This window comes from Agelaius tricolor, unplaced genomic scaffold (assembly GCF_023055355.1).
Source record: "Agelaius tricolor isolate 1412-34295 unplaced genomic scaffold, bAgeTri1.0.p SCAF_16, whole genome shotgun sequence".
In the NCBI taxonomy this organism is placed as follows: Eukaryota; Metazoa; Chordata; class Aves; order Passeriformes; family Icteridae; genus Agelaius; species Agelaius tricolor.
Genome location: NW_027269276.1, coordinates 15,742,307 through 15,765,715, shown reverse-complemented (window position 1 = coordinate 15,765,715; position 23,409 = coordinate 15,742,307). Strand labels below are relative to the sequence as shown.

Sequence of the window (23,409 nt, the reverse complement as noted above, 5' to 3'; positions counted from 1 at the left end):
ATAATACACAATATTATCCCTTCTTTATTCACCCTGCCCCTTCACACACAGGACCCTTTTAAGAGTATTCCTTACTATCTATTCAAAATAGACAGTAACATACAAGAACTGTCATACAATTTTCTTTATTAAAAATAATTTACAACATTGGTAACATTGTATGCACAATTTTCATCAATTGAACTTAAGATATATCTATGCAATACTTACTGAACTTAAAACAGACTGTTCTGTTGGCTTTAAACAGCAGACAATGATTTGCAGTTGCTTAAATAGGATTAATATACATAGCTTCTTGTCCTTATACTTAGGTGTAAAATGTATAAACATCAACACTATCCCAAAGCTTTGTAGTTTGGGATGGGGAGGAAGAGGGAAGCAAGAAGAGAAAACATTTACAAAAATTTCAGCAAGATTCTCCCCCCAAATCCAAATGGAGGGAGGTCTAGGTTAAATACATCTAACACACCGAGTCACTTCTCAAACAGGTACACATCCTCCTACACTTCAGGATACTAAAGAGAGGTCTAAGTGAACGTTTGGTGTGTGAGCACAGCAATGCTGACTGTCCCAGCCCTGCCCCTGCCCGAGGGCCCTCAGGGTCCCAGCAGTGTCCAGTTAAATGTTTCCTTGGCTGCTGGCCTCCTGAGCTGCACTCTGCACAGAGGACAGGGAGCAGGGCTGTTCCCAGGGCTCACAGCAGATGGTGCATGGGCAGAGCCGTCCCACAGGGCACCCCCACCCCACAGGGAACGGGCCCAAGGGTAGGAGCCAGCCTGCACACCTTGGAGATGCCAGACTTGGCCTTGTGGAGAGCTGCACCTGCTGCAGCAAGAATAGGAGCCTCCAGCTGAGCAGCCCCTGTGCCCAGGCACAGCTCAGAACTTCTCTCTCGTGGACTACAAGACATTAGTGCAGCAGAATCAAAGCAGCTGCTAAGGTAATGAAGGCCCCTGTTTCTCTAAAAAGAACTGACTTTACTGATGACAACTTGCAGGTAAGTCACATACCCTGAAATTGTACTTCACCTCTTCAATCTGCCTTGACATGGCTTGGATTCCTGGCTCCTGAAGCATGGAGAAAGGGCAGGGGGCTGTGTTTCCTTCAAGCATTAGTAAATAGGCATGGAGTTGCAGTTGTATTATCTGCATGAGGCACCATTATGTACCAGCACTAAATTTCCATTTTCTCCCCAGTAACATTTCCTTGAATTAAATCAAGAATATACCTTTGAGCTGGGATAAAATAGTATTAGACACTGTAGTACAAGAAGTAGGATCTGCCCAGTCACTCTGGATAGAATATGGAAGTGTACCACAGAACAGGAACTCATTCAGCATTCAGTTGAATATAATATTCATTGATTTATCCCCCCTTAGGAGTGGTAGGAGTCACCGGAATGGTTTTCATCTTACCTAAAAGAAAATCACATAAAACTAGTGAAATATAAAAACAGATTATACAGAACTTCAAACTTTAGTGAACTTTGTCTAACAAAACAGAAAAATAAGTATCAAATTTATGTCAATCAAATTAGTTTGGCTTTTGAACTGTCAAAAAATTAATACACTGTATTGATATAATTATGCAAGAGGTTTGGGACACTTTGGGTTCAGGGCTTTTTTTAAAAGAATGTCAAACATACTATTTAAAGATTTGAACAGTTCATCTGTTAGTTCACAAGTCAACTATTTCAGTATCTGGTTATAAATTAAAAGTACACATAAATAAAGCTAATATAGTCCTCTTAAATATTTTGATATTTAAGACAACATTTATCAACAACAAAAATCCTTAAAGCAAAATCTTGACAATTTATAGGAAAGTATTGCAGTTTTGCTCTCCAGCATAATTAAACTCTACACAAACTGTAAGTGGAGTTATGAAGCTTTTCAAGACAGGAGCACAGGAAGAGCCTGCTGGAGAGCAGTGCTGGAGCTGCACTCACTTGCACAGCTCAGACAGCACCAAAGCTCTGAAGTGGGAGCACAAGCCATGCTGCAGCTCCTGCCAATATGGGCTATGAACAGGGGCTGACAATTCCAGCCCCAGCTACTGCAGTGCCATGAGAGCCAGGTTGGTTCAGTTTCTCCTCCTCAGAAGGGGATGCTCTGTAAGAGCTGGGAGCTGCCAGCACGGGAGAAAGCACTCCAAGGCAGCGTGGCCATCTTGAACATCTGACACATGTAATGTATTAGACAGGTTGTATTTAAAGCAGAGGAATTTAAACAGCCCTAGCAAATCCTTTAAAAGGCTTTCAAGGTTAAAACATTACAAGGAGGTACTTTCTCTGATGATATTGCAGAGAGCACAATAAAAACAGATGTCACAAATGACAAGTGCGTCCCTTGAAGCAGATGTGACAAACTTCAATTGAAGGGCATGAAGAAACATGGCTTCACCTGCATGAATGAAACAACTGGGAGATTTGTTTTTAAATGCAGAAATATTTCCCATATTTCTAAGCACACAGAATTTCACATATTTCATAGCTTGAGTAGTTTAAATCTGGATCTAGAGGAAATATAATCCCATAAAGGTAAGGAAGTCAACATCTGAGATACAGGATACCATGGGCCTCATGTGGACTGCTTTTTGTTCAGCCCATAACCTCAAGAAACTGAAAACTCAGTATCTTTTTTAAGCTCTGGTTGAGGAAAATAAAAAATCTGTTTGGTCTTTAAAATTCCATGCCATCTGCTACTCTTAAACCAACAAACAGCAGTACACAGATTTACAGGTGCAAAAAATGAGTGGAAACAACTGCAGAAAATCTTCTTACATAATAATCTTCAGCACAATCAGTTTCAATTTCGCATAGTTTATTTACAAAATGGTCTGATAAAACATCCCCTCCATACTTACAGCTCTCTTGTCACAATACACATGTTGATTTTAGCAATGTTTAATAGCACCATTAGAATATTATTTAAAATCAGAAAGGATCTCGTTGCAGTTACAATGATTCACAATCTTTTACATCCATGGACGAAGTAACTTTGAGCACACTAGGACTGTTTGCAGTTCCACAGTACAGATTCCTGGGTTCACACAAGGCATTTGCTGAGTTACCAGTTATGTAGGGTACCCAGAGAGTCAGTAGCTACTATAAGAATCTTCGAGCCACAAAGTTTAGACTTCCACCATTCTTGTATAAAGTTATCTCCATATTGTTCTCAAACAAGGCAATCACGCTGAATACTTTTCCAGTGCTTGTCTTCAAAACAAAAGCAAAAAAGAGAAACCAATTAAGCTTTGCTTTCACTTCCCCTTGCTTATTTCTCAGTCAACATTCTAACCCCAAGTTTTGTTGAACACAAGCAAATTCAGCCCTCTGATGTGCCCCAAGCCTGCGGAGATGGAAGGCAGGCTTGTTGTGGTGCAGCTGGGAGCATGGCACAAATTGTGTGATGGGCTTGTTTACAGAGCATGGAGAGCTGAAGCCTCTCTCAAATCATCACACTTATGAGAGACAAACTCAATTCTACCCTAAGAGCAAGCCCATGAGGGGCAAAATACCACTCAGAATGATCAAGAATATCAGGCTGCACACAAAGTTGTGTACAAAGAACACGTGTATATCTACTTTGGGAAACTCCAACAGCCATGACAAACTTCAGGCAGGACTATAAGCTTACCTTCCAAGAGAATTAAGTTCTGTCTTTTCTTGCTTTGCTTTCTATCATCAGAATTAAGGTTTTTTTTCTCTGCATCAGAACATTCAACAGAGACATTTAAAATATTGCAAAGATACCTTAATATCCAACGTCATTCTGGGCAACAAGTCTGGAGGGAACAATATAGAAAATTGCTCTCTGCCAGTGAGTCCCAGAGTACTTGGATTTTCCCCAGGACGAAACTGAAGTGGAGCGATGCCAATTCCAATCAGCTGACTCCTGTGAACCTTCTCATAGCTCTCAGCTAGGACAGCTTTAACACCCTGCAAAGAGACAAGCTGAGTGAAACACAGCAGGAACCTTCAAACACAGATTGTGTCCAACATCTCACAATTCAAACTCAAGAGAAGAGAGAGTGCTTTGCACAGAGTCCTTTAAGTACCTTGGTAACATCATTTAGTAGTTTCCCAGCTAGATGGAAGCAAACAAGCCAGAGCAGGCCCATGCAGTGTGAAATGGAGTTTGTTACAGACAGTGACCATGCTGGGGTTAACAGGATATGAATCAATGGCTGACTTGGAATATATTCTCAATATTAGTGGAAATTAGCCTCCAACAATGAGATACTGAACACCCCACGGAGACCAAACAGAGGTCAGCATAGACAAATGCCTGATTTGTCTCAAAGTCTGGTTGGCAAGACAGTAAATGACATAATGAGGAAATTCTGACCTATCCTGACTAGTGATTCTCTCCCATGAAGATTCTAACAAAGAGATCATACAATGTGTTTTTAGGTATTTCCAGAAAAAACAAAACCACCCCCAAACCCAAACAAACCAGCAGTACCAGTAGAAAAGGCCCTTTTGCAGCCCAGTCTCTTGAGCTACCCAGTCCATACTTCTTTCCTGCTAGAATAATGACAGGAATGCCTTCCTTCTGGTACAGCTCTGCTGCTTCAAACACATCTAGCTGTGGAATGATAAAATGACACATTTTGAGTGAGTTCTAAACCTGCACTCCCCATTCCAGACTAGCTGTGCACACAAATATATTCCTACCGTTTGTCCTGATGGGAAGTGAATTGTTTTAGGAGCTGGTTTTCCTATGAACTTATTCAGAAGCTTGATATTTGCAAAGGTACCTCTTGTCATCACAGCATCATTACCTCTTCGAGCCCCATAAGAGTTGAATTCACGAGGTGTGAGTCTGAAATAAAAAGGAAATTGAAAGAAATCAGTTAAAGATGAACTGATTTAAAAGGATATTATGATTTTTTCTAATAATTATTGCAACATATAGAAGTCTTCAGTAGAAGATGTAAAGAACTGGGCCTCCAAAAAATGTAATTATCATAAATCATGAATGATGTGCAAGGTTATTCACGAGGAAAGCTAGGTTATTCACGAAGAAAGCTGCAATTTGAAATTAATTTTCTACAATTTTTTATGAAGTGCTGCAAGCAGTGTGGTACTTACAGAAGAATTATGGGGAGACTGCTCTAGGAAACAACCCACCTTACTAATCCTCTAACCATTACCAGCATATTTATTAACATTAACTATTTTGCTTTTCCACATGCAGCCTCCCCTTTCTGCAGACAGGCCTTTCTAGAGAAGGGGGCAATGCTGGTCAATTATTCAGCAGGGCTCACCCTTTGCTGGTCAGGTACTTGGCAGCAGCACTGCTCCTGGCAATGCTCCCAGCAGGGGAAATGTGATCCGTGGTGACAGAGTCCCCCAGGAACAGCAGCACGTGCGCGTTCTCAACCGCCCGCGGGGGAGCTGCTTCTTTGGCCTGGCAGGGTGGGAGGGAACAACAACAGAAGGAAACAAAAGGAACATTCAACAGTTTCTTCCAGGAACTAGAGACATAAAACATATCTGCAGTATAGGAAGGTCCCTGGATGGACAGGCCCCACTCATTCCAGAGACACAAATATTTAAAAGACTGAGAAATAGGAACAATAATTTAATTTGTTAGTTTAACATTGAAGCTTTGCTGTAAAAGCTATTCCTTTACTTAAATGCAATGCATATAATCTAGTGGATAGATCCACTCAACTTACAAGTTTATCAAAAAAGGAAGGACATCTAATATAAGTAGATTTTAAATCCCAGGGAAATAAAGTCGACTCTGGTGCTTCCAGTAAATTCCATCGTTTGTTTCCTTTCTACAAGAAAGAAAATTAATAAAGAACAGAAGTTAGTTTATTGTATTTTTACAGTCAAAAACTAAAGACATACTGGTGATTTTATTAATTACTATTATTTAGTAAATCATTTTCTATTACATATTACAGGTTACATCACTGGGTATTACTTAGGAATTGCTTTTAAATACAAGTACCCATTTCAGTTAAGTCCTCCATTACTATAACAAATAAATGGCAAACCAACCACATGCAACTGCAAGATCTTAAAGCTACAATGAAATGCAACATTTAAATGATGTAGAACAGACCACTCTTACCTCCATCTTTTCTTTCAATTCCTTAAACATGGATGATATCACACGCTCTTCCTCCACTGTGTGAAGTTCTTGTCTTGTGGGCCAAATATCTCGTAAGTAAATACTTTTGCCATTAAAGCCAGTGCCTGAATAAGATTTTAAACACAACAGTAGTTTGGAAGAATGAACTATTAGACTTGAGACTTGTATTAGAATATAGATGTATATATATTCAGGCCTGCAGAGATGGTACCAGATAGGCAAAGAATTTGATCAGTTAAGTGAACGCTTTGCTTTAGCCACGAGCAAACCAAATATGGCTGCGCTTTCTCTTCAGTTGTATTGGCTCTGGGTGCTGGAATCATGTGCAGAAATCTGTGCCCATGTGCAGCAGCTGCAGAAGCAGAAGCTGTAGGAAAACACTCACCCAAGGGCTCCGTGTCAAAGTCTATGTGCACAGTGCCCGCGATGGCGTAGGCCACGACCAGCGGAGGGGACGCCAGGTAGTTGGCACGGACACAGTCACACAGGCGGCCCTCAAAGTTCTTGGTGCCAGACAACACCCCACAGGCAATGAGATCTCCCTGAAAGGCAGACCCACACATACTGCTGCAGAGCTTGGAGTACTTCAACAGCTTATGCTATTTCTATTGACTAAGTCAGATGTGCTTTTAGCATTGCACTTCAAATATTTACTCCAACGCAACAACTGAAAGGCATTTTGCTCTCTCTCACTACCCTTCTTTCTCATTTTCTTTTTTAACCCTCTGATGTGCTCTCCTGTCACTTCATTCAATTCCTCTCCTGCCGTTTATTTATTTTTCTTCTGCTTCAGAAGAGAAAAAGCTGTAGCTGTTTAGAAAGTGCTAGTTAAAATTATTCAAGCAAATGGCTCTTTAAAACCCTCCACTTATGGTACAAAATCTACACATTGCATCCTCTGCAAGATTAGATTGTATGAATTTATCTTGTAATTTATTTTAGAAATAGCACTTATTATATTTATTTTACACAGCAATGAATTGGCATGGTCTCCCTCTAACAAGCAAATACACCAACAATATCACGTTAAGCCCAAAGCAAAAATGAAGTGTACTTTGCATGGATTACTGTATTTCTTGATTGCTTAACTGGGTGAGAAATATATTTCTGTGTTCAACAAGCCAGCCAGAACTTTACCTGTTTTATTGCATTCCTGATGGCTTCTGGCAAAGGGGCCGTGTTCCCAACACAGGTGGAACACCCATAACCAACAACCTCAAACCTGCATGGGAAAAACCAATCAAGTCACACATGGTCATGGGGAACCCATTAACATAACTGCTTTTTCTTTTATTAACAATCTCCAAAATTTTTTTTGTCCCTTGATAATTAAGATTTTTTAGAAAATGAACAACAGGCACTACATGTCACTGATGCAAACCACAGCTGGGCACTGTTACAGAATATTGAACATATTCTGTCACTGCTACAGAGCAACCAAAACCATTAAATAAACAACTCCTGACAGCAGCAATGATAAGAGAAGACAAATACAGACTGTCCTGACAAATTTGCATCCAGCTTCCACTTTTAAAATACAGCATCAAGTACATCCTGTTCTGTAAATCACTTAAAATGAAGTAATTTGTGACTGGAAAAACAGCTCTGATGTATTACAGCTACATATCATAAATTTTGAAGTGGGAATACAATGAAGCAGAATAATTTTAAGTCAGCAAGGAAGCAAAAGAGCAATCTCTGAAGTTAGGAATTAGGCAGCCCCAAATGAACAGCAATCCTATTTATCAGCCCTGTATGCAGCACCTGGCCAGACTCACCCAAGCTTGCTGAGGTATGGCAATACTCCACTGGAACTGAGGTAATGTGTGACCATGCCACTGCCAGGTGATAAACTTGTTCTGATGTAGGGCTTCACCACGAGGCCAGCCTCAACAGCTTTTTTGGCCAGCAGTCCTACCAAACAAAAAGGAAAAAAAGGACACAGATTATGATTTGTATATCCCTTCATAGGACACCTGTATGGTTCTACCTTAGTTAAATCAAGCATAAAAACCCCCAGAGGATTAGACAACTTTCAGTTTATTAAACTATTCAAGCACTCACTGGCCTGAATAAATGCATAACAATACCATGAATTTATTCCCATTCCTGGCAGGTAGACACCCATTTTACTTTCTCTAAGACAAATCTCTTTATCATGTTCTAGCTCACAGTGCCAATCCATTCAGCCTCCCTGACAGGCCACACAGCCCTAAGGGGAAGCTCACCTTGGCCACAGAGGATCTTAAAAAGAGGAGAGCAAGGTCTGACAGATGAGCTGTTCCAGCAAAACCATCTGCAGCTTGTGAAGGTGTGGCAGATACCCCCAAGCAATGACAGAAGAACTGCTCAGCAATGCAGAGTTTCTGTGCTGGCTGGGGATGACAGCTCATGATCCAGGACAGGCTTGAAGCTAAAGCCCACCTCCTGCATCAGCTATGGCACTGTGCCCTATGACAGGAGCCCTAGAACTGGTTACTTGCTGTCTTACTACCAAGTGTAAAGATTTTATAATTGCTCTCCTTAATACTGCTTTAGGGGACAAACTTAGATTGTATTATGGAAAAGCAACTTTCCCTACATAACCTAGCCAGAAACTACAAGCTAAGGCTACAGTCTGCAGTTTCAAACCTGTAAAGAGAGCCTACAAAAGTGAAGGTGAGGCCTGTGAAGCATGGGAGCACCATTAAGAAGCTGAGCTGTCTGGTCCCAACATACCTGCAGCAAGCATGACAGATGGATTGCAATTGTTTGTACAGCTGATGACTGCAGCAATGACAACGCAGCCGTGGGACAGCTTGTATTCATTTCCTTCATACTGAACAGGCACAATGTCATTCTGCTTCTCAGCTGCAATCTGAAACCCTTTAACACCAGACTGGATGACAAAAATTCAAGTTAGCAGTTGTTACAGTACAGAAAGGATGACATTACAGCAAGACCAAGTGAACACTGGTTTTGAAATAATACTCAGCTGTGCCACTAGGAACTCCTACATGTTTTTAAAAGCAGCTCTCAGTTCATGTCCCTCTGTCTGTACAAGGGTCTCAGCCTTTTTCCCTCACAACTGCTTTAACTTTGCAACAGTTGTGAACAAAGGTCAGTCTGTGTGTGGCTGTTCCACAGCTCACCTCCTTGCATATATGGAAGAACATCTCCTTAGGAATACATGTCTAATCTACACAATACTTGTTCATGGATGTTCATTAGAAGCATGTCCAAGATTTTAATTGCAAGAGGGTGGTAACTAAACCAGAGAAGGTCCATTAGCATTTTCCACACTCACCTGAGTGCTCTTCAGCACTCAAACACCCTCCAGAGGTCCCCTTCCAACCTCACCCTTTCTCTTCCACCATCAGCTATGATCTCCCTTCCAGCACAACTGAGCCACAGGACCACAGGCCTCATTAGAAGCTGTTTCTAATACTGCTGTAAGTCTTGAACATTAATGAGAAATGAAATGAAAATGAAGGTACATTCCTATATTAGCTGCACTCTTCAGATACCCATGGATACCCCTAACCAAAACCAGTACCTTCAGAGTAAAAACATTCACTCTGTGAAGACACATTTAGCTGTAAGGAAAAATCATTTGCTAATGTAAGAACTCAGAACACTCAGCTAGAAATCTTGGCAGTCTTCCTGCATCTCCTTTAAGGAGTGATGAGTTTTCCTAGGATAAATTCTATTTCAGAAATTAAGTAATATAAAACTGTTTAAAAACACCCTGAAAAAGTGAAAATGTTTGCTAAGCTCACACTATGGACTACCTAAAGTTCCTTCTCCCTAGCAATCTGAACTGTGAAATTAAGGACTTTGGGAAGCTCATGTTCCTGCCAAACACACCCATGATTTACTCTTGGGATGCCTGTCAAGCAACAGGACCTGGATAAGCAGTTGTGTAGCAATAAGGAGGGCTCAGCAGGTACACAAGGGATAGGTAACACAATATTTATTCATGTGAATGATAGGAAATACCTTTGGAAGCAAGCATCAGCAATACAAACCTTTTCATTTAAGCAGGCTTGGAAGTCACTTTTCATGTTATTAACAGCCACTCTATCTTGGGATCTCTTGGGGCCACTGACATATGGAATTATAGAACTTAGACTAACTTGCACTACCTAAAGAAACCAAGAAACACAAAGTGCAGGCATTACCAACCCCAGCCCAGCAGTGCATGGAATATATTCCCAAGACACCCAGGAACTCTTGCTCCAAATTTGAATGCTCTCAGACATCTAGAACTCTGGGATTCCATTTTCAACACCACTCACTCAAGAGCCCATTCCTCTTATTCCAAATGTTTTAACATTATCCATAACTTTTCTACCATTCACAGTCCTTGGGATGACTGGAATTCAGTATCTGTACTGACATAATGTTACCATGCTTCCCTTCTTATCCCCACCCCCTCTATGTTTTACAAACTCTGCTTTCTCAAAACTCTGGGTTAATAAAAACAACTTTGCTGAAAGCAATGAAAGTTACAGTGGGAGATAAGACTGTGAAATCATCAGTAGTTATTTATGAGAATCAAACAATGCCTTTCAAGCATACCTGGGAATACTCAGGCTCTCTGGAAGAACTCTCATCATTTCTAAATAACTTCACAGCTTTAAGATATGCTTCAGTGACTTCAAGCTTGGCCTTATCAAAACCTAAGGAAGGTCATGTCAAACATGAGAGAAGTCACATTAAAGACATAAATAAAATAAATCACACAACTTACAGATACTCAGATTGTTTTAAGTGTAATATTCAAAGTACTTTTTTTTTCAAGTACACCACTTCCATATCCCAACTTCTATTCAAGAATGACACACAAATTAAAACATTTATAAATCATTACATTTTTTCCTAAATTATCTTAACTTGTCTTCTTATGTCAAGGAATAAAATAAGCCATTCCAACTCTAGCAGTGGTAACTTACTAAATTGACAGTTGTGTCCCTGAAGTCCATAAGGCTTTTCTGTGTTAGGGCTTCCTTGTCTAATACAGACCCTGTGCTTAGCTGACAATGGGCAGTACTGCTGGCTACTCTTCCAAACCCATTCATCTGCTCTGCACTGATCAGACAAAAACATTTGCTATTGAAAGCATTTAACTCTTATTTGAAACTGACAGGTTTCAGTCTCAGAAAGTCTCACTCATGAATGAGCTTTTTTTGGTATCTGTCACCCTGTGGTTTCCTGTTTGCAGTAGCTTGATAAGGAACTGACATCCTCCTTGCTGAGCTTGAGATGCCAGGGAAATCATGCACTTCAAAGGGAAACATAAACCACTGGGAAAAACCAGAGATGTGTTCAGATTTGTTCTGCAGTTTCACTTATTTCTAGTTTTGATTTTGTAGGGAATCTCCAGGTGGTTATGGGACTCATTTCAAATCAAGAAGAGTTATATTCCATACATATTTCAAAATAAGTGAGGACTTCCTTGGTATATTTATAGGCTTAGATATGCTTCCAAAAACCAGGACTCTGGATGCTGAAAAGCAGTATCATGTTGGTAAATCAGGCATTAGACTGGACACAAACCTCAAGCACAATTCTAATTACATGTTAAATCCACGTCAGAACTCTGCAGAAAAGCACCATGTAAGAATTAAGGAGCTTTAAGCAAAAACTCAATAGTTCTTGCACTGGGTTTTTCTGCAGAGTAAAAAACATATATTACCACAACTGAAAATCACAATTACAACAAATCCTTGCTTTAGTTTAACATTTACCTGCATGCTTTAAGTGCTTCAATGTCACATTATCAACAGGGAAAAAACTCAGAATAGCACCATATTCAGGACACATATTTGCTATTGTGGTTCGGTCTGCTACGGACAGTTGGGAAACACCACTCCCAAAAAACTCAACAAATTTTCCAGCGACATCAGCTTGTCTAAGATGCTGTTGGAAAGAACACACAATACTTGGTATATGAAGATGTACAGTGCCAGCTGTGTTTGTCACAATTCACAAGTCACAAGCATTTGAAACCCTGATGCCTATGTTTGAAAAAATAAATAGTATGAATTATTTTTAGTGAAAGAGGGTCTATAAGGAAATCACTATAGAGGGGAAAGAAAAAAACCCCCACTTCAGAGGACTAGCAAACAGAAATAGTTAGAGATTATTTGTATACAATTAAAGGTATACTAAAAACACTCCTCTCATTTAATTCATTTCTCAAGCAACACTGGTAGTACTTGCATTAATGTCTCCCCTTTTGTTTGAAAAGGCATTGAACTCCTACCTTTGTAATGCTGAGAACGATGTCTATGGATGTGGCAAAGGGGCTGACCGTGCCTGTGAGCTCACAGCCCACCACCTCCGGCAGGGGGAGCGTGAGCGGCATTCCCAGCATCACCGCTTCCGTCTCGATGCCCCCGACGCCTGCAGGGACAGTGGGACACGGCTTGTCACACCTTCAGCAGCCTGCACTCCGTGTGCTCAGGTCCCAGAAAATAATAAACCCCTTTATAGAAAGCTAAAGACTCATGACAATAAACATATTGCTGCTTTTCTCTCCCAAATGAAGGGCAGTGCTCCATTTCCAACAAGGACACAGCAAGAAATTTACAAGTTCCATTAAACATTTGCACATCAAAAATAAAATCAAGCAAGACTATTGCTCAAGTTAAACATCACAGTCAACCAGAAAATATTTTATATCTAAAACTCATCTTCTGTGAGAAAAGAAACCTTTACACAAATTTCAGCTGTACAAACAGCACCTATTTGAATATCAGTTGGTTTTTGTTTTTCTCTTTAAATTATAAGGGATTAATTACAATTCTCAATGGAAAGAAATGTTATTCAAGATTACTTGTAGACAAAAAAGATTCGGAACAATAATTAAAGACAGTCTGTTATGCTTGAGATACAAACACCCAGTGGGAAGAAATATTTTTTAGTGAAGCTTTAGTTGCCTTTCCAAGAGCAATGAAGTTCTGAGCATACTTACCCCAGCCCAAGATACCCAAGCCATTTACCATGGTTGTGTGTGAGTCTGTGCCAACCACGCTATCAGGATGCAGGAAATCTTTCACATCAAAAACCACTCGGGACAAATATTCCAAGTTCACTTGATGAGCTGTTCCAGTCTCAGGTGGAATTATGGAAACATTCTCAAAAACTTTTGAACTCCACTGTAATTTTTCCAAAAGGAGAATAAAAGAGTTGCATTTTTTTCAAAGCTATATTCAATTCTTAGAACATAACTAAAAAGACAAAATGAAGACACAATAAAAGAGCCTTGCTATTTACCCAAGTGGCTTTTGTCCCTTTGTCAAACAGAGGTATGTCATCTCCTTGGATACATTCTTAATCATCAACAAAAGCTTTCACTGAATTCCTCTGGAGACTGAAATCAGTAATTCATGCCCTTTTCAAGCCTAAGCACTTGTATCTATAGCAGAATTTATATTTAGGGCACAACTGAGTTTAGGTTTGACACTCCAGGGTGAAACCGCTTGCAAACTCAGGATGGTACATTTAATAGAGTTGACACAGAAACTTCTAACAAGGTTCAGCCTGGCCATTTCCTTCTTTAATAATGTAAAAGCTAATTTGCAACTTTCAGAAAGAAACCTCTAGTCCACATCCATGAGAAGAGTTCTAGATCATTGAAGTGAATTCCAAAACCAAAACAGATAAGGATCAAATAGGAATGTTGCAGAGCCCTGCCCAGCAGCAGAGAAGCTGCTGTTCACCACAGGACTTCTGCTGCCCAGTTTGAGAGCAGCCATGTCTGAACACTGGTCTCCACTCAACACTTCCAACTTCAGCAATTTTGTTAACACAGTTATGGATAAAGAACCCTTTCAGCCAGAAACTCACTGTGACCTAAGGTACTGAGCTCATGAAAGGCGTTAAAAACACCAGTGCTTCATAAATCCCCACTGACAAGAACCAAATCAGAGTAAACTTTTTCAAGTTAGAAAGCCAATTTTCTTTTATTGTTTAATTTCAGGTTTGAAAACCTGACACTTCCAAATGTTCACATTTAATTTATAATTTAAACCTGAATACTGGTGAACAAATGACTCTTAAAAAAGCCCAAACCACAAAGCTTGCAGGTACACAGACATACCTTAAAAAATTGAAGCCTCTCTCTATTTCTGCCAAATTCCATCTCTTGATTTTTCAATACTGTCTCAGGCCTAGAAAGAAAACAAGTTTACAAGTACTGTTATAATGCATTTCAAAGTACAGAAGAACAAGCTGTAGCTTTAGTTTGTTTGATGAAAGACTTATTTAAGCCTGCAGGACTCTTTGAAGAGGTTTATTAGAACAAAGACAATTGCTTCCCTGGAGCAAACTTTCTGTAAACAATGAGATATAGCTGATTTCATATGTGCTGTGTCTGAGAACCTGTTTATTCTAGGTATGGTTCATCTAAAGTGTGTGATCTCAAAAGTACTTGGAGAGACCCATTCCAAGCATGTACTACAGTACACAGAAGCTTTTGCTCCCTAGCAGTTAACTCACAGGCTGCACATCTCAAAACTCCATCCATTAAAGAACCAAGATGGTCACTAGTTCAATTGTAACTATCCTCCATTTTTGTATTTCCCTCCAAGCCACAAGTTTTTCTTCACAAGTACTCATCAGTACAGTCTCATAAAATGAACTATCTTTTCTCTGTATGTGTTATTTATTAAGATACTGATACTTGTTGTAATCCATAGCTTAAGAGGAATAACCTCTGCTTTGAGTAGCTGAACAAGGAAGGGAACACACTTGTTTTATACCAGGAAGTCCTCAATTCTCAGAAGTGTACTTCACTTGGAAGTCATGACCCTTCCCTTTCTTCTCTGCAGGAGGCCAGCACCTCTCCTGCTTCACCAAGCCCCGAGGGCCAGTCAGCGTTCACCCTGCAGCTGCATAAACCCCACTGCTGGTGTGCTGCCAAACACCAGTGCTGCTGGAAACATCACTGCTCCTGCACTCCTGCACTGAGCAGGAACATCTCCACATCCACAACAATACCACAGCATTCACACAATATCTCTGTGGGATACAGATCTGATCAGCTCTTTCATTGTACACCTGTCCAGCACAGGCAGATAGGGATCTCAACAGCCCATCAGACAAAGAGGCAGCAGCTGAAGGAGAACAATTACACCTCATTGGCATAGGTGGAACAGTGCACAACAACCTGTTAATAACACAGAAATCTGGGAGAGGCACAGACACGAGGCTCCCCTGGGCTACTACACAGGCAGGATATTTACTGAATTTCAAATCAGTGACACATCAACTGTGAGATCCTGCACAGGCTGGGGGATGATATCCAGGCTAGTTCCTAGTTCTTTAAGAGCAAGAGACTTCTGAAAAGTTATTACAAAAATCTATGAGTTACTTTTAGAGACTAATTAATGCTTCATTGAGTTACTCCATCAGGCTTGCTTTGCAACAGACTGAGAATTACTCCTATGCTTAGTTGTTGTTGTAAAGCAATGAGAGAAGTAGTAATATTTAATTTAAAAGTCATAACCATGAGTCAATAGGTGGCCATCTGCAGAGTGTAAAAAGCAAAATTTGTAGACTAATTTTTATCTGCTACATCTGACCTAGATACTGAAACAACTTATCTAAGGCATAGGTGAAAACTACACAAGGATGTTTATGAAAAAAAGAAAATCCCATTTCCCTGCGCTGTCACAGGCACCGTTCCACAACACAAAGGTACAAGGCAATTTAGCAAAGACGCTTTCTTACTCAGGCACAGGCTGCAGGTGGAAGGGGCAGAGGATGGGCGTGTTCTCGATCTGCGCAGGGAAGGGCCCCGGGCTGCGGCCGGCCTCGCCCGCGCCGCACGAGCCCCGGCAGCCGCTGTGGCCCCGGCACGGGGGCGGCTTCCGCAGCGGCGGCTTCAGCGGGGACAGCCTGGCCAGCGGCTTCTGCTCGCCCCCGCCGGGGTTGGGAGCGTTCTGGATTGCACTGCAACATCAAACACGGCATCCACTGAGACACTGCCAAGCTGCTTCTTTGTGCGCACACCCCGCGCCCCCCCACTTGTGTTTTTTGCAATCCCTTCAACAGATTATAGAATAATATCTGAAAAAAGAGAATTATTTTATTACAACCCTGTTGCAAAGTAAACTGTCGCTGGATAAACTTAGTTAAGTAATGTAGTGTGGTGTGGTAAGAAGTGAACAGAACTGGACTGTCTGAAAGATTAACACCAAACAACTCCTTGCATTTGTTCACAACAGACCAGAAATCTTTCTAAACAGCATTCTAAAGGCTGAACTCAGAGTTTTAGACTTGGAAGTTGTGGGTAGAGTCTCATACAAATGGGAGACTGAATTTATTTCCTTTTTTTAAAGACTGTGCTGTACATGTTCTATTAAAACCACAAAGGAATGATTGCAAGCAAAGCTTTCTCAAGGAATAAACATAATCTGATCATAATTAGGCTTTTTATACAAATTCTTGAAGGCACAGATAAATTGTATACACTATTCAAGCCAGTCAGAAGTAAGAGAGAAAAGCCAGGGTTTGTTTTTTTTTTTAAATAAACTCCACATAGCACACTACCTTCTACTAGTGCAACATTGGGTCTCTGCAGGAGAGCAAAAAAAGGCTTATTGTGAAAAACAATTGACTTTCACCTCTCTCCGTAATTATTAAATCACAAAATTGCAATTAAAGCCACTGCTTCCTTCTGCCTGAGTAGCACAGCCAGATCCCCCAGTTATCCCCAGCGCAGGGTATTGCCTGGCCTCAGCAGATACTTTGTCTAAATCCCACTGCAGCCTGCCAGGCTGTGACCCACAGATGGGAGCTCTCTATAAAAGCAGCACAAACCACCCTGCAGCCAAGGGTTTCTTATCACAGGCCAGCAGCTGCTGAGCCCCCAGAGCTCTCCAAAGGGATGCTCCAGAGCCGGATTTATCATTACAAAGCAGCACGAGGAGACCTCTTGCCAACACTTGGTCTGCCTGATAATTTTAGGCTGGCCTAATTGCAAAGGAATCAGCTGTCCCTCTGGACACAGGAATGGACAGAGCACAGAACTGACACGACACATATGCAGGACAACAGATCATCTGCAGTTTCTTGCTCTTCTGACACTCAGCAAACTGAAACCCTGTGAGTATTTGGAAGGTTGACAGAAATGACTCACATATCCATATCCTTCGACCACAGGCTTTTTCTCCGTGAACTTTTAAAATTTCCAAAGAGCCTGAACAGTTTATGCAATTCTGCGTGGGTTTTGGAAGGCTCCACAATTGAGAGGCAGGGGAGAAGGTGAAGGGAGGCTGCAATATTTAGTATTTACTTCAGCAAACACTAAACAAAAGCTCCAAGTTTTTCCTCTTGTGCAGTATTTATATTTCTAGCAAAGGCAGCCCCAGGCTGTATTCATCACATCACTGCCTGTCAGACAAAGAAAACCATGCTGGTAGCTTTCCAGTGCCCTTACTTTTCCAGACTTCTCCAAGTATACTTCTCTCTCTGAAAATATCCATAGCCTCATTTATCTGGTGTTAAAGCAAAGCCCATAAAAACCCAGACCAGTCACAAGCCATGGGCTGCAATGACAATTTTTCAAAATGCCCAGTAGAATAGCAGGCCCCTTCTCTGGAGCTGTGACAAGGCAGCCACGTTTGGAAACAAAGTTCTGTTTAACTTGAACAATAAAATCAGAGCAAAGCAAAACAATAAACGCCCTCTGCCTCATTCTCTTGATACATGCTATTTTCTGGAAACCATGCCAGATCCTGTTATTTCAGCAAAATCTTGCCCAGAATTTGGATTATCAGTCAGCTTCACCCTTAAGGCCTCACAAACATTCTTTCTCTCCCTCAAGAGTGCTTATCCATTTTTATCCAGCCCATTTTCATATACCATCACATCTTGTTTTAGGGATCCACGTATGGCAAATGATTTGATGGGACAGTAACAACACCTGAAGGAATCCACACTTCAGTGCCAGACAAAAATGTAAGGCTTGTAAAAATTTAAAAAAAAGTCCATTACCATTTGCTGAAATCAATCTGCAGAGAATGGTCAACAGTGAGATCAGTTGGGCAGGCAGGATTGACCTTCCCTGGATCTCCTCCAGCATTTCTCACAGCTTCCCTCATGGCAGCAAAATCCACCATTGCTGGAATTCCACTGACGGAGAGAAAAACAAAATAGTAAAACATCATGGACACTAACTCACTGAGTGGCACAAACTTCTTTTTCATTTTATCCAAGTCTAGAAGTAGCTATATCCTATTTCAGAAAATACACCTATTATTCTCTCAAGTTTAAAGGACTTGGACCATTTTTGAAGTCACGGAGTTGGTACACCCTCTCAACGAGCAACAGTGTGTCTGAAGGCAATGTACCAAAGAAGAACATGGGACCATCTCAAAGATAACCACACTTCTCTTGTGCCTTGCTTTGCTTCTCAGGTGTGATGGTACTTCAGTACAGAAGCGATCTCTGGATACTCCTTACCTTTACAACAGAACCTTGCCATGCAATCAAAGCTCGTGCTATACATTTAACAGCTCAGCCTGTATCATTTGTCTGACAGAGCTATTTCTGAAGCTTTTAGCATTTCACAATATTTGTATTGCTGTACAAAACAGAGGCAATGTTTATAGAACACAGTAGCATGTAAATCTTATTGGCTTTGCCTGCTAAGCAAATGTTACCTCATTTTTATTATCATCATAATTCCTTTTTTAATTATCTCAATAAATATACAGAGTCAGCAAGATAGCTTAAATTGAATATTTGCAGATTGCTGAAGGACTGCCCTTTCAGCTATGCCATAGTCAAATCACTAACAAATTGAACATCCGAAGAGCTGCTTTTTCTATATAAGTATTATTCATGGATTCACCTGGATTAGTCATTGTGGAGTAAGCAATATCTAATCTTCAGTTATCTCAAGGAAGAACTGTCAGTGACAGAACAGTGTGAACTGTCAACCATGTGGCTACAGCCAAAACATCACCACTTCCATTTGTATTCTGGCTCTTATCCTGTAAAGTGCTCCTTGCAGGCCAGCAGTTTCAGCCTCGCCAACCTGTCCTGAAGCCAGAATACCCTAGGGAACAACTCCTACCCTTGCATCATATAGAATTATCATGAGAAATCTACTGCACAGCAGGGGCAGTGCACAGGTTTCTACCTGGCTATCAAGAGGGGAAGTGTGATTTATTTTCACGCCAAAGAATTCAACACAAACTCAGTGAGTTTGCACAGGTTCTTCTGGGGGTTTTGCACACACCCACATACTTACGTGAAGTCTTGAAGAACAACTCTGGCAGGACAGAAGGGCACTTCAACATGGTTCTGTTTCGTTTTCCAGTCCAAGATGTTCATAGCATCCGTTTCTTTCACCAAGAAGCCGTCGCAGTTCCGGACACTGGACTCAAACAGCACTCGGATGGAGTAAGGCAGAGTATCTGGGGTGAGGCAAGGGACAGACACCATGAGCTTGCAGCTTACACAGTTTGTTTAAAATTACAAGCTCACATTTCTGAGGAATTCCACTTTTCTAGGGTTTGGAAGGATGAGAGGTTCAGGAGCCTGTTTTTCCAGTTGCCTTTGGGTTTGATCTTCCCTACACAATATGGAACAGAGAGTTGCAAAATGTGCACACTGATGAGTTGTGCTATGGGATTCTAATGGGAGAAGGCAGTGGCTTGTGCACACTGGTCAGACAGTGACAATAAGGGATGTTAGCCTGGCAGGGGAGAGATACAAGGAGTATAGACCTGGATTATTGATGAGAGCAGGACAAAAGCAACAACTACTGGAATACTGAAAACCATTTTAACTGTAAATTTTGCCATTCTGTAACTCAAGATACCAAGCCAAAGCAACCAATGCCAGAATATTATTTTCAACAAACAGTGATACAAAGACAAGAAACTATTCTGCACCTCAATTAACACACTCCCTAAAATATAAAGACCATTTCATTAAATACAGCTTGAGTTAGTTTGCTACTGATATGAATCAAGATACAGACAAGCAGCAGTTTCCTTCACAGAAAAAAAGGGGAAATGGAAATGAGAATTAAATAAGAGGGAAGAGAAAAATCTCCCCAAATGCAAACAAAACAAAATAACCATTAAAGAAAAAAAAAATCAAGATTGATTGACATTTGTCCCTCCAATCCCACTATTTTCAGCATAATTCAAGCAGGCAGCTAGCTTCGTAAGAACAGTGAGAAATCCTAAGTTAGCTGAAGGAAGGTGAAACAATTAAGTTCAGGCTTTAATAAAATAAAAAAAAATTGGTGGTCTCAACCTAATCCAGTGGTTTGTTCACAAACTACTAATACAGAACTTGCTGACTCTGTTCTCTCTCTGTCTTTCTGAGATAATATCCACTGTTGTCCAATTAGACAAGTCACTATTTTGAGTTTAAGATTTGAATAAACTTAATAAACTATTTGAGTATAAAGATGTCATCCAAAAGGTCTCATGAACCTTCATGCCACCACTCCCTTGATTTAAAAGCCAGATTCCCAGAGAAGAACTTGTTTGCTTTCTTGTGGGTTACAAATCTCACTGCCCCAGGGGCTGCTTAGCACCAGCTCTGGAGAAGCAGCTGCTTCTCTCCATGAGGCACCAGCAGCTCCCATCTGCACTTTGGGGCTTCCAGGGAACAGGACAGCTCCAGCAATGAGATCACAGGGCCCCCTGGGACTGCCTGAGCCACAGGAGCTGTGGGCAGAGCCGGGCTAGGCACAGCAGGGCTGGGCAGAGCGGGGCCGGGCTGGCACCTCCCGGGCACTGCAGCCCAGGGGAGGCCGGGCTCAGCAATGCCCCAGGCTGCAGGAAGGGACAGCAGGGCTGGGCACAAGGGAAAAGCAGCTCACAGGTTAAGCACAGCATCATGCATGGCAGTGCAATCTCTGTCCTCCCACACTGCCACAGCTTAACCATGGAAGTTTCCCCACATGAGCTGCAGCCCCAGCAAGAGCCTGCTCTAAATCTCCACATGTCTGTCTGCCCTAAATCCTTCTGAACTCTTCTCATTTTCCCCATAAGTCTTAAAACACTAGAAAACTGATAACTAAACCAATTAACATTTTCATCAGTAATCTGATTAATATCAGCTGGCAATTAATATCAAATTACAGCCAGAAAGGTAAAACTCAAACTGTTCTAGCAACAAATGCAGTGAGCAATTCCAGATGCTCAATTTGCTGTCCCAGACTGTGTCTAGATGTTATTTAGTATTTTGCTACCTTGAAGTTGACATGAGGCTTCCAGCTTCTGCACAGAAGTTTCTATTGGAAGACAAAGACCCTCTCAGTGCAGTCTGTTTAGACTCCTGAGAATATGTTCAGGAATACCCACTGCTGCTGCAAGCTTTGTGGCACATTTTAGCAGGAAGTTGTTTATTGTTGTTTTATTTCCACTCCTGTCACGAGGCTTTTCACAAAACTGCTGTAGAACTGCCTGGTCTTGTTACCCCACAGCACTGTTACCCCACAGCACTGTTCCTCCTGGACCAACCCACCAGCAGAAGCACTGTTTCCTCCATGTGTGCTTATCTGAAAGACTGACTTTGTTACTACGAGCAGGGGAAATTTGCAAGAGCACACAGCTCTTGCACAGTTTCAGCAGACACTGTGCCACTCTCTCTCTTCTCTTTAAACAACATGAAGTTAATAATTGTGGTCAAATATGGGCTTAAAGGGAAATATCCACTGATTTTTTTTTTTTTATTCAAGAATCATACTACAAATTCTGTGAATACAGAAGAATTCAGACCTTGCAAAACTGAAAAAAATAGTCCAAATCCTTTACTAAGGAAGGCATAACTAAGTAAGGCTACTAAGTAGCCCATGTAAGTATTTCAGTTTAACATGAAGACAAAGGGAGAGAACAATGCCAGCCTGCTTTGATTACCTGCAAGGCTAAAGGCTGTTCCAGCTGGCACTGAGCAAAGCTCCCTCCCCTGCGTGGACTCCCCTCCCACCACACGTGCAACATTGTGAAAGGCACTGGGACACAGGGACCCAAGGAAGGTCCCCTGGCACAGACAGCCACCGCATACTAATGACAAGCTGAGATTAAGCAACAGCGTGAGCACCACAAAACCTCAGCCTGCAGCAGGAGCCATGTTCTGGCAAACAGTCACCCACTATGTGAGGCTGCTGGGAGGGGAAGCCAGAACATCATGAAGCTGCACAGAAATACAGGGAAAGCTGTATTTATTTTTGAAGCATTAAATAGGAGTTCTTTATCACTTCATTTTTTTTCCAAAACTGAGTAATTCTTCTGATTTGGAATACTGTTGAAAACTGCAGAAACACCTGTACTTTCTACCTCGGTAAAAAAAACTTACAAGTATTACCCCTGCAAACTCCATAAAGCACTAAGAAATTGGGATATAATCAGCCTCCAAACACATCCATTAGGAATTCCCAAGTGCATCTCCTGGCACCGCAGGGCACCAGTGGTGCAGTGGCTGCTGGCACCACCCCGATCACCCCCGGAGAGCATCGTACCATACTTGGCGCCTCCGAGCTTCGACACATTGTAAAACTTTTTCTCTGGGTGGCTTTCCAAAGCTTCAATGGCGGGCTGGTAAGGGCTTCCTGCGGGACGAAACAAATAAAGTTACAGCCACAAAACAAAGGGTCGTTTCAGCACTGACCGAGGACTCACAAAAAGAGATTTTACTTCTGATTCCACCAGAAATAACGTTCCTCTAGACTGTAATTAGATGCAACATGGAAAGGTTTCTAAATGGATTGAGACATCTCGTGATGTAGATGTGTGACTAAGGAGAACTTTAAAAGCATCGCTAATAGTAAATACATATAGGTCAATGCAGGTCGCCAGCACAGCCCGAACACACCTGACCTTTGTTGTCTCAGTCTGCCATCTACACACAGGATAAGACACCTCACCAGCGCAGATAAGAGACACGGCTTTTCATACAGCAGGAAGCACAAAGCATTGACTGCCAAGCCAACGTCAAGGGAACAAGACATAAAAATAAACCTCGTAGCAACCATTGGGTGCTCGGAATAAATAACCCCCGGGAGGGAGCGGACAGCGGGGCGGGGACGGGGTCGCTCTCCCCCGGAGGGACTCCCGCGGCCTGGGACAGCGCCGTTCGGCGGCGAAGAGGGCGAGGCCGTGTCCGGGCCGCTGTGTCCCAGCGGGCGGGGCGGCCCCGTCCCCGCAGTGACCGACCTGTCCTGGGAGGGTCCATCGCCGGCGACCATGTCAGCGTGAGGGAGCGGGCCGGGGAGCGCCGGCGGCCCCGCAGATCTCGCGAGACTACACCGCGCCCCGCCCCCGCACGGCTCTCGCGAGACTGC

At 41.8% G+C, this 23,409-nt stretch overlaps 2 protein-coding genes and 1 long non-coding RNA gene across 9 annotated transcripts in view; 1 reads left to right on the top strand and 2 right to left on the bottom strand.

The window, feature by feature from the left end:
- HYKK (hydroxylysine kinase) overlaps positions 1-1,333 on the bottom strand; it is a 10,350-nt gene extending 9,017 nt beyond the window's left edge. Inside the window, exon 1 of one of the 2 annotated variants that reach the window (XM_071441761.1) lies at positions 1,229-1,333. In XM_071441761.1, the coding sequence (XP_071297862.1) occupies positions 1,229-1,333 (105 nt within the window). The remainder of the gene's footprint in view (positions 1-1,228) is intronic. The other variant, XM_071441762.1, reaches the window with a different exon arrangement.
- IREB2 (iron responsive element binding protein 2) lies at positions 110-23,409 on the bottom strand. Of its 6 annotated transcripts, none has more exons than XM_071441751.1 (22): positions 22,941-23,080; positions 22,588-22,677; positions 19,357-19,522; positions 18,096-18,233; positions 15,828-16,049; positions 14,197-14,266; positions 13,069-13,252; positions 12,358-12,497; positions 11,840-12,011; positions 10,671-10,771; positions 10,118-10,234; positions 8,829-8,988; positions 7,889-8,024; positions 7,248-7,332; positions 6,496-6,652; positions 6,090-6,214; positions 5,686-5,790; positions 5,272-5,414; positions 4,679-4,826; positions 4,467-4,589; positions 3,755-3,940; positions 110-3,217 (listed from the first exon to the last, which is right to left on the bottom strand). In XM_071441751.1, exons 1-22 carry the CDS (start codon positions 23,074-23,076, stop codon positions 3,107-3,109), a joined length of 3,015 nt encoding a protein of 1,004 aa, XP_071297852.1. In that variant the 5' UTR covers positions 23,077-23,080; the 3' UTR covers positions 110-3,106. The 6 variants fall into 6 exon arrangements, with proteins under 6 accessions (XP_071297852.1, XP_071297854.1, XP_071297856.1 ...); XM_071441752.1 differs by lacking the exon at positions 22,941-23,080 and adding an exon at positions 23,282-23,409 and having other exon boundaries at positions 2,806-3,217; XM_071441756.1 differs by having other exon boundaries at positions 2,806-3,217; positions 22,946-23,032.
- On the top strand, positions 17,020-18,828 carry LOC139596955 (uncharacterized). The gene is made up of 2 exons (XR_011681488.1): positions 17,020-17,204; positions 17,982-18,828. It is a non-coding gene; the product is annotated as an uncharacterized lncRNA (long non-coding RNA).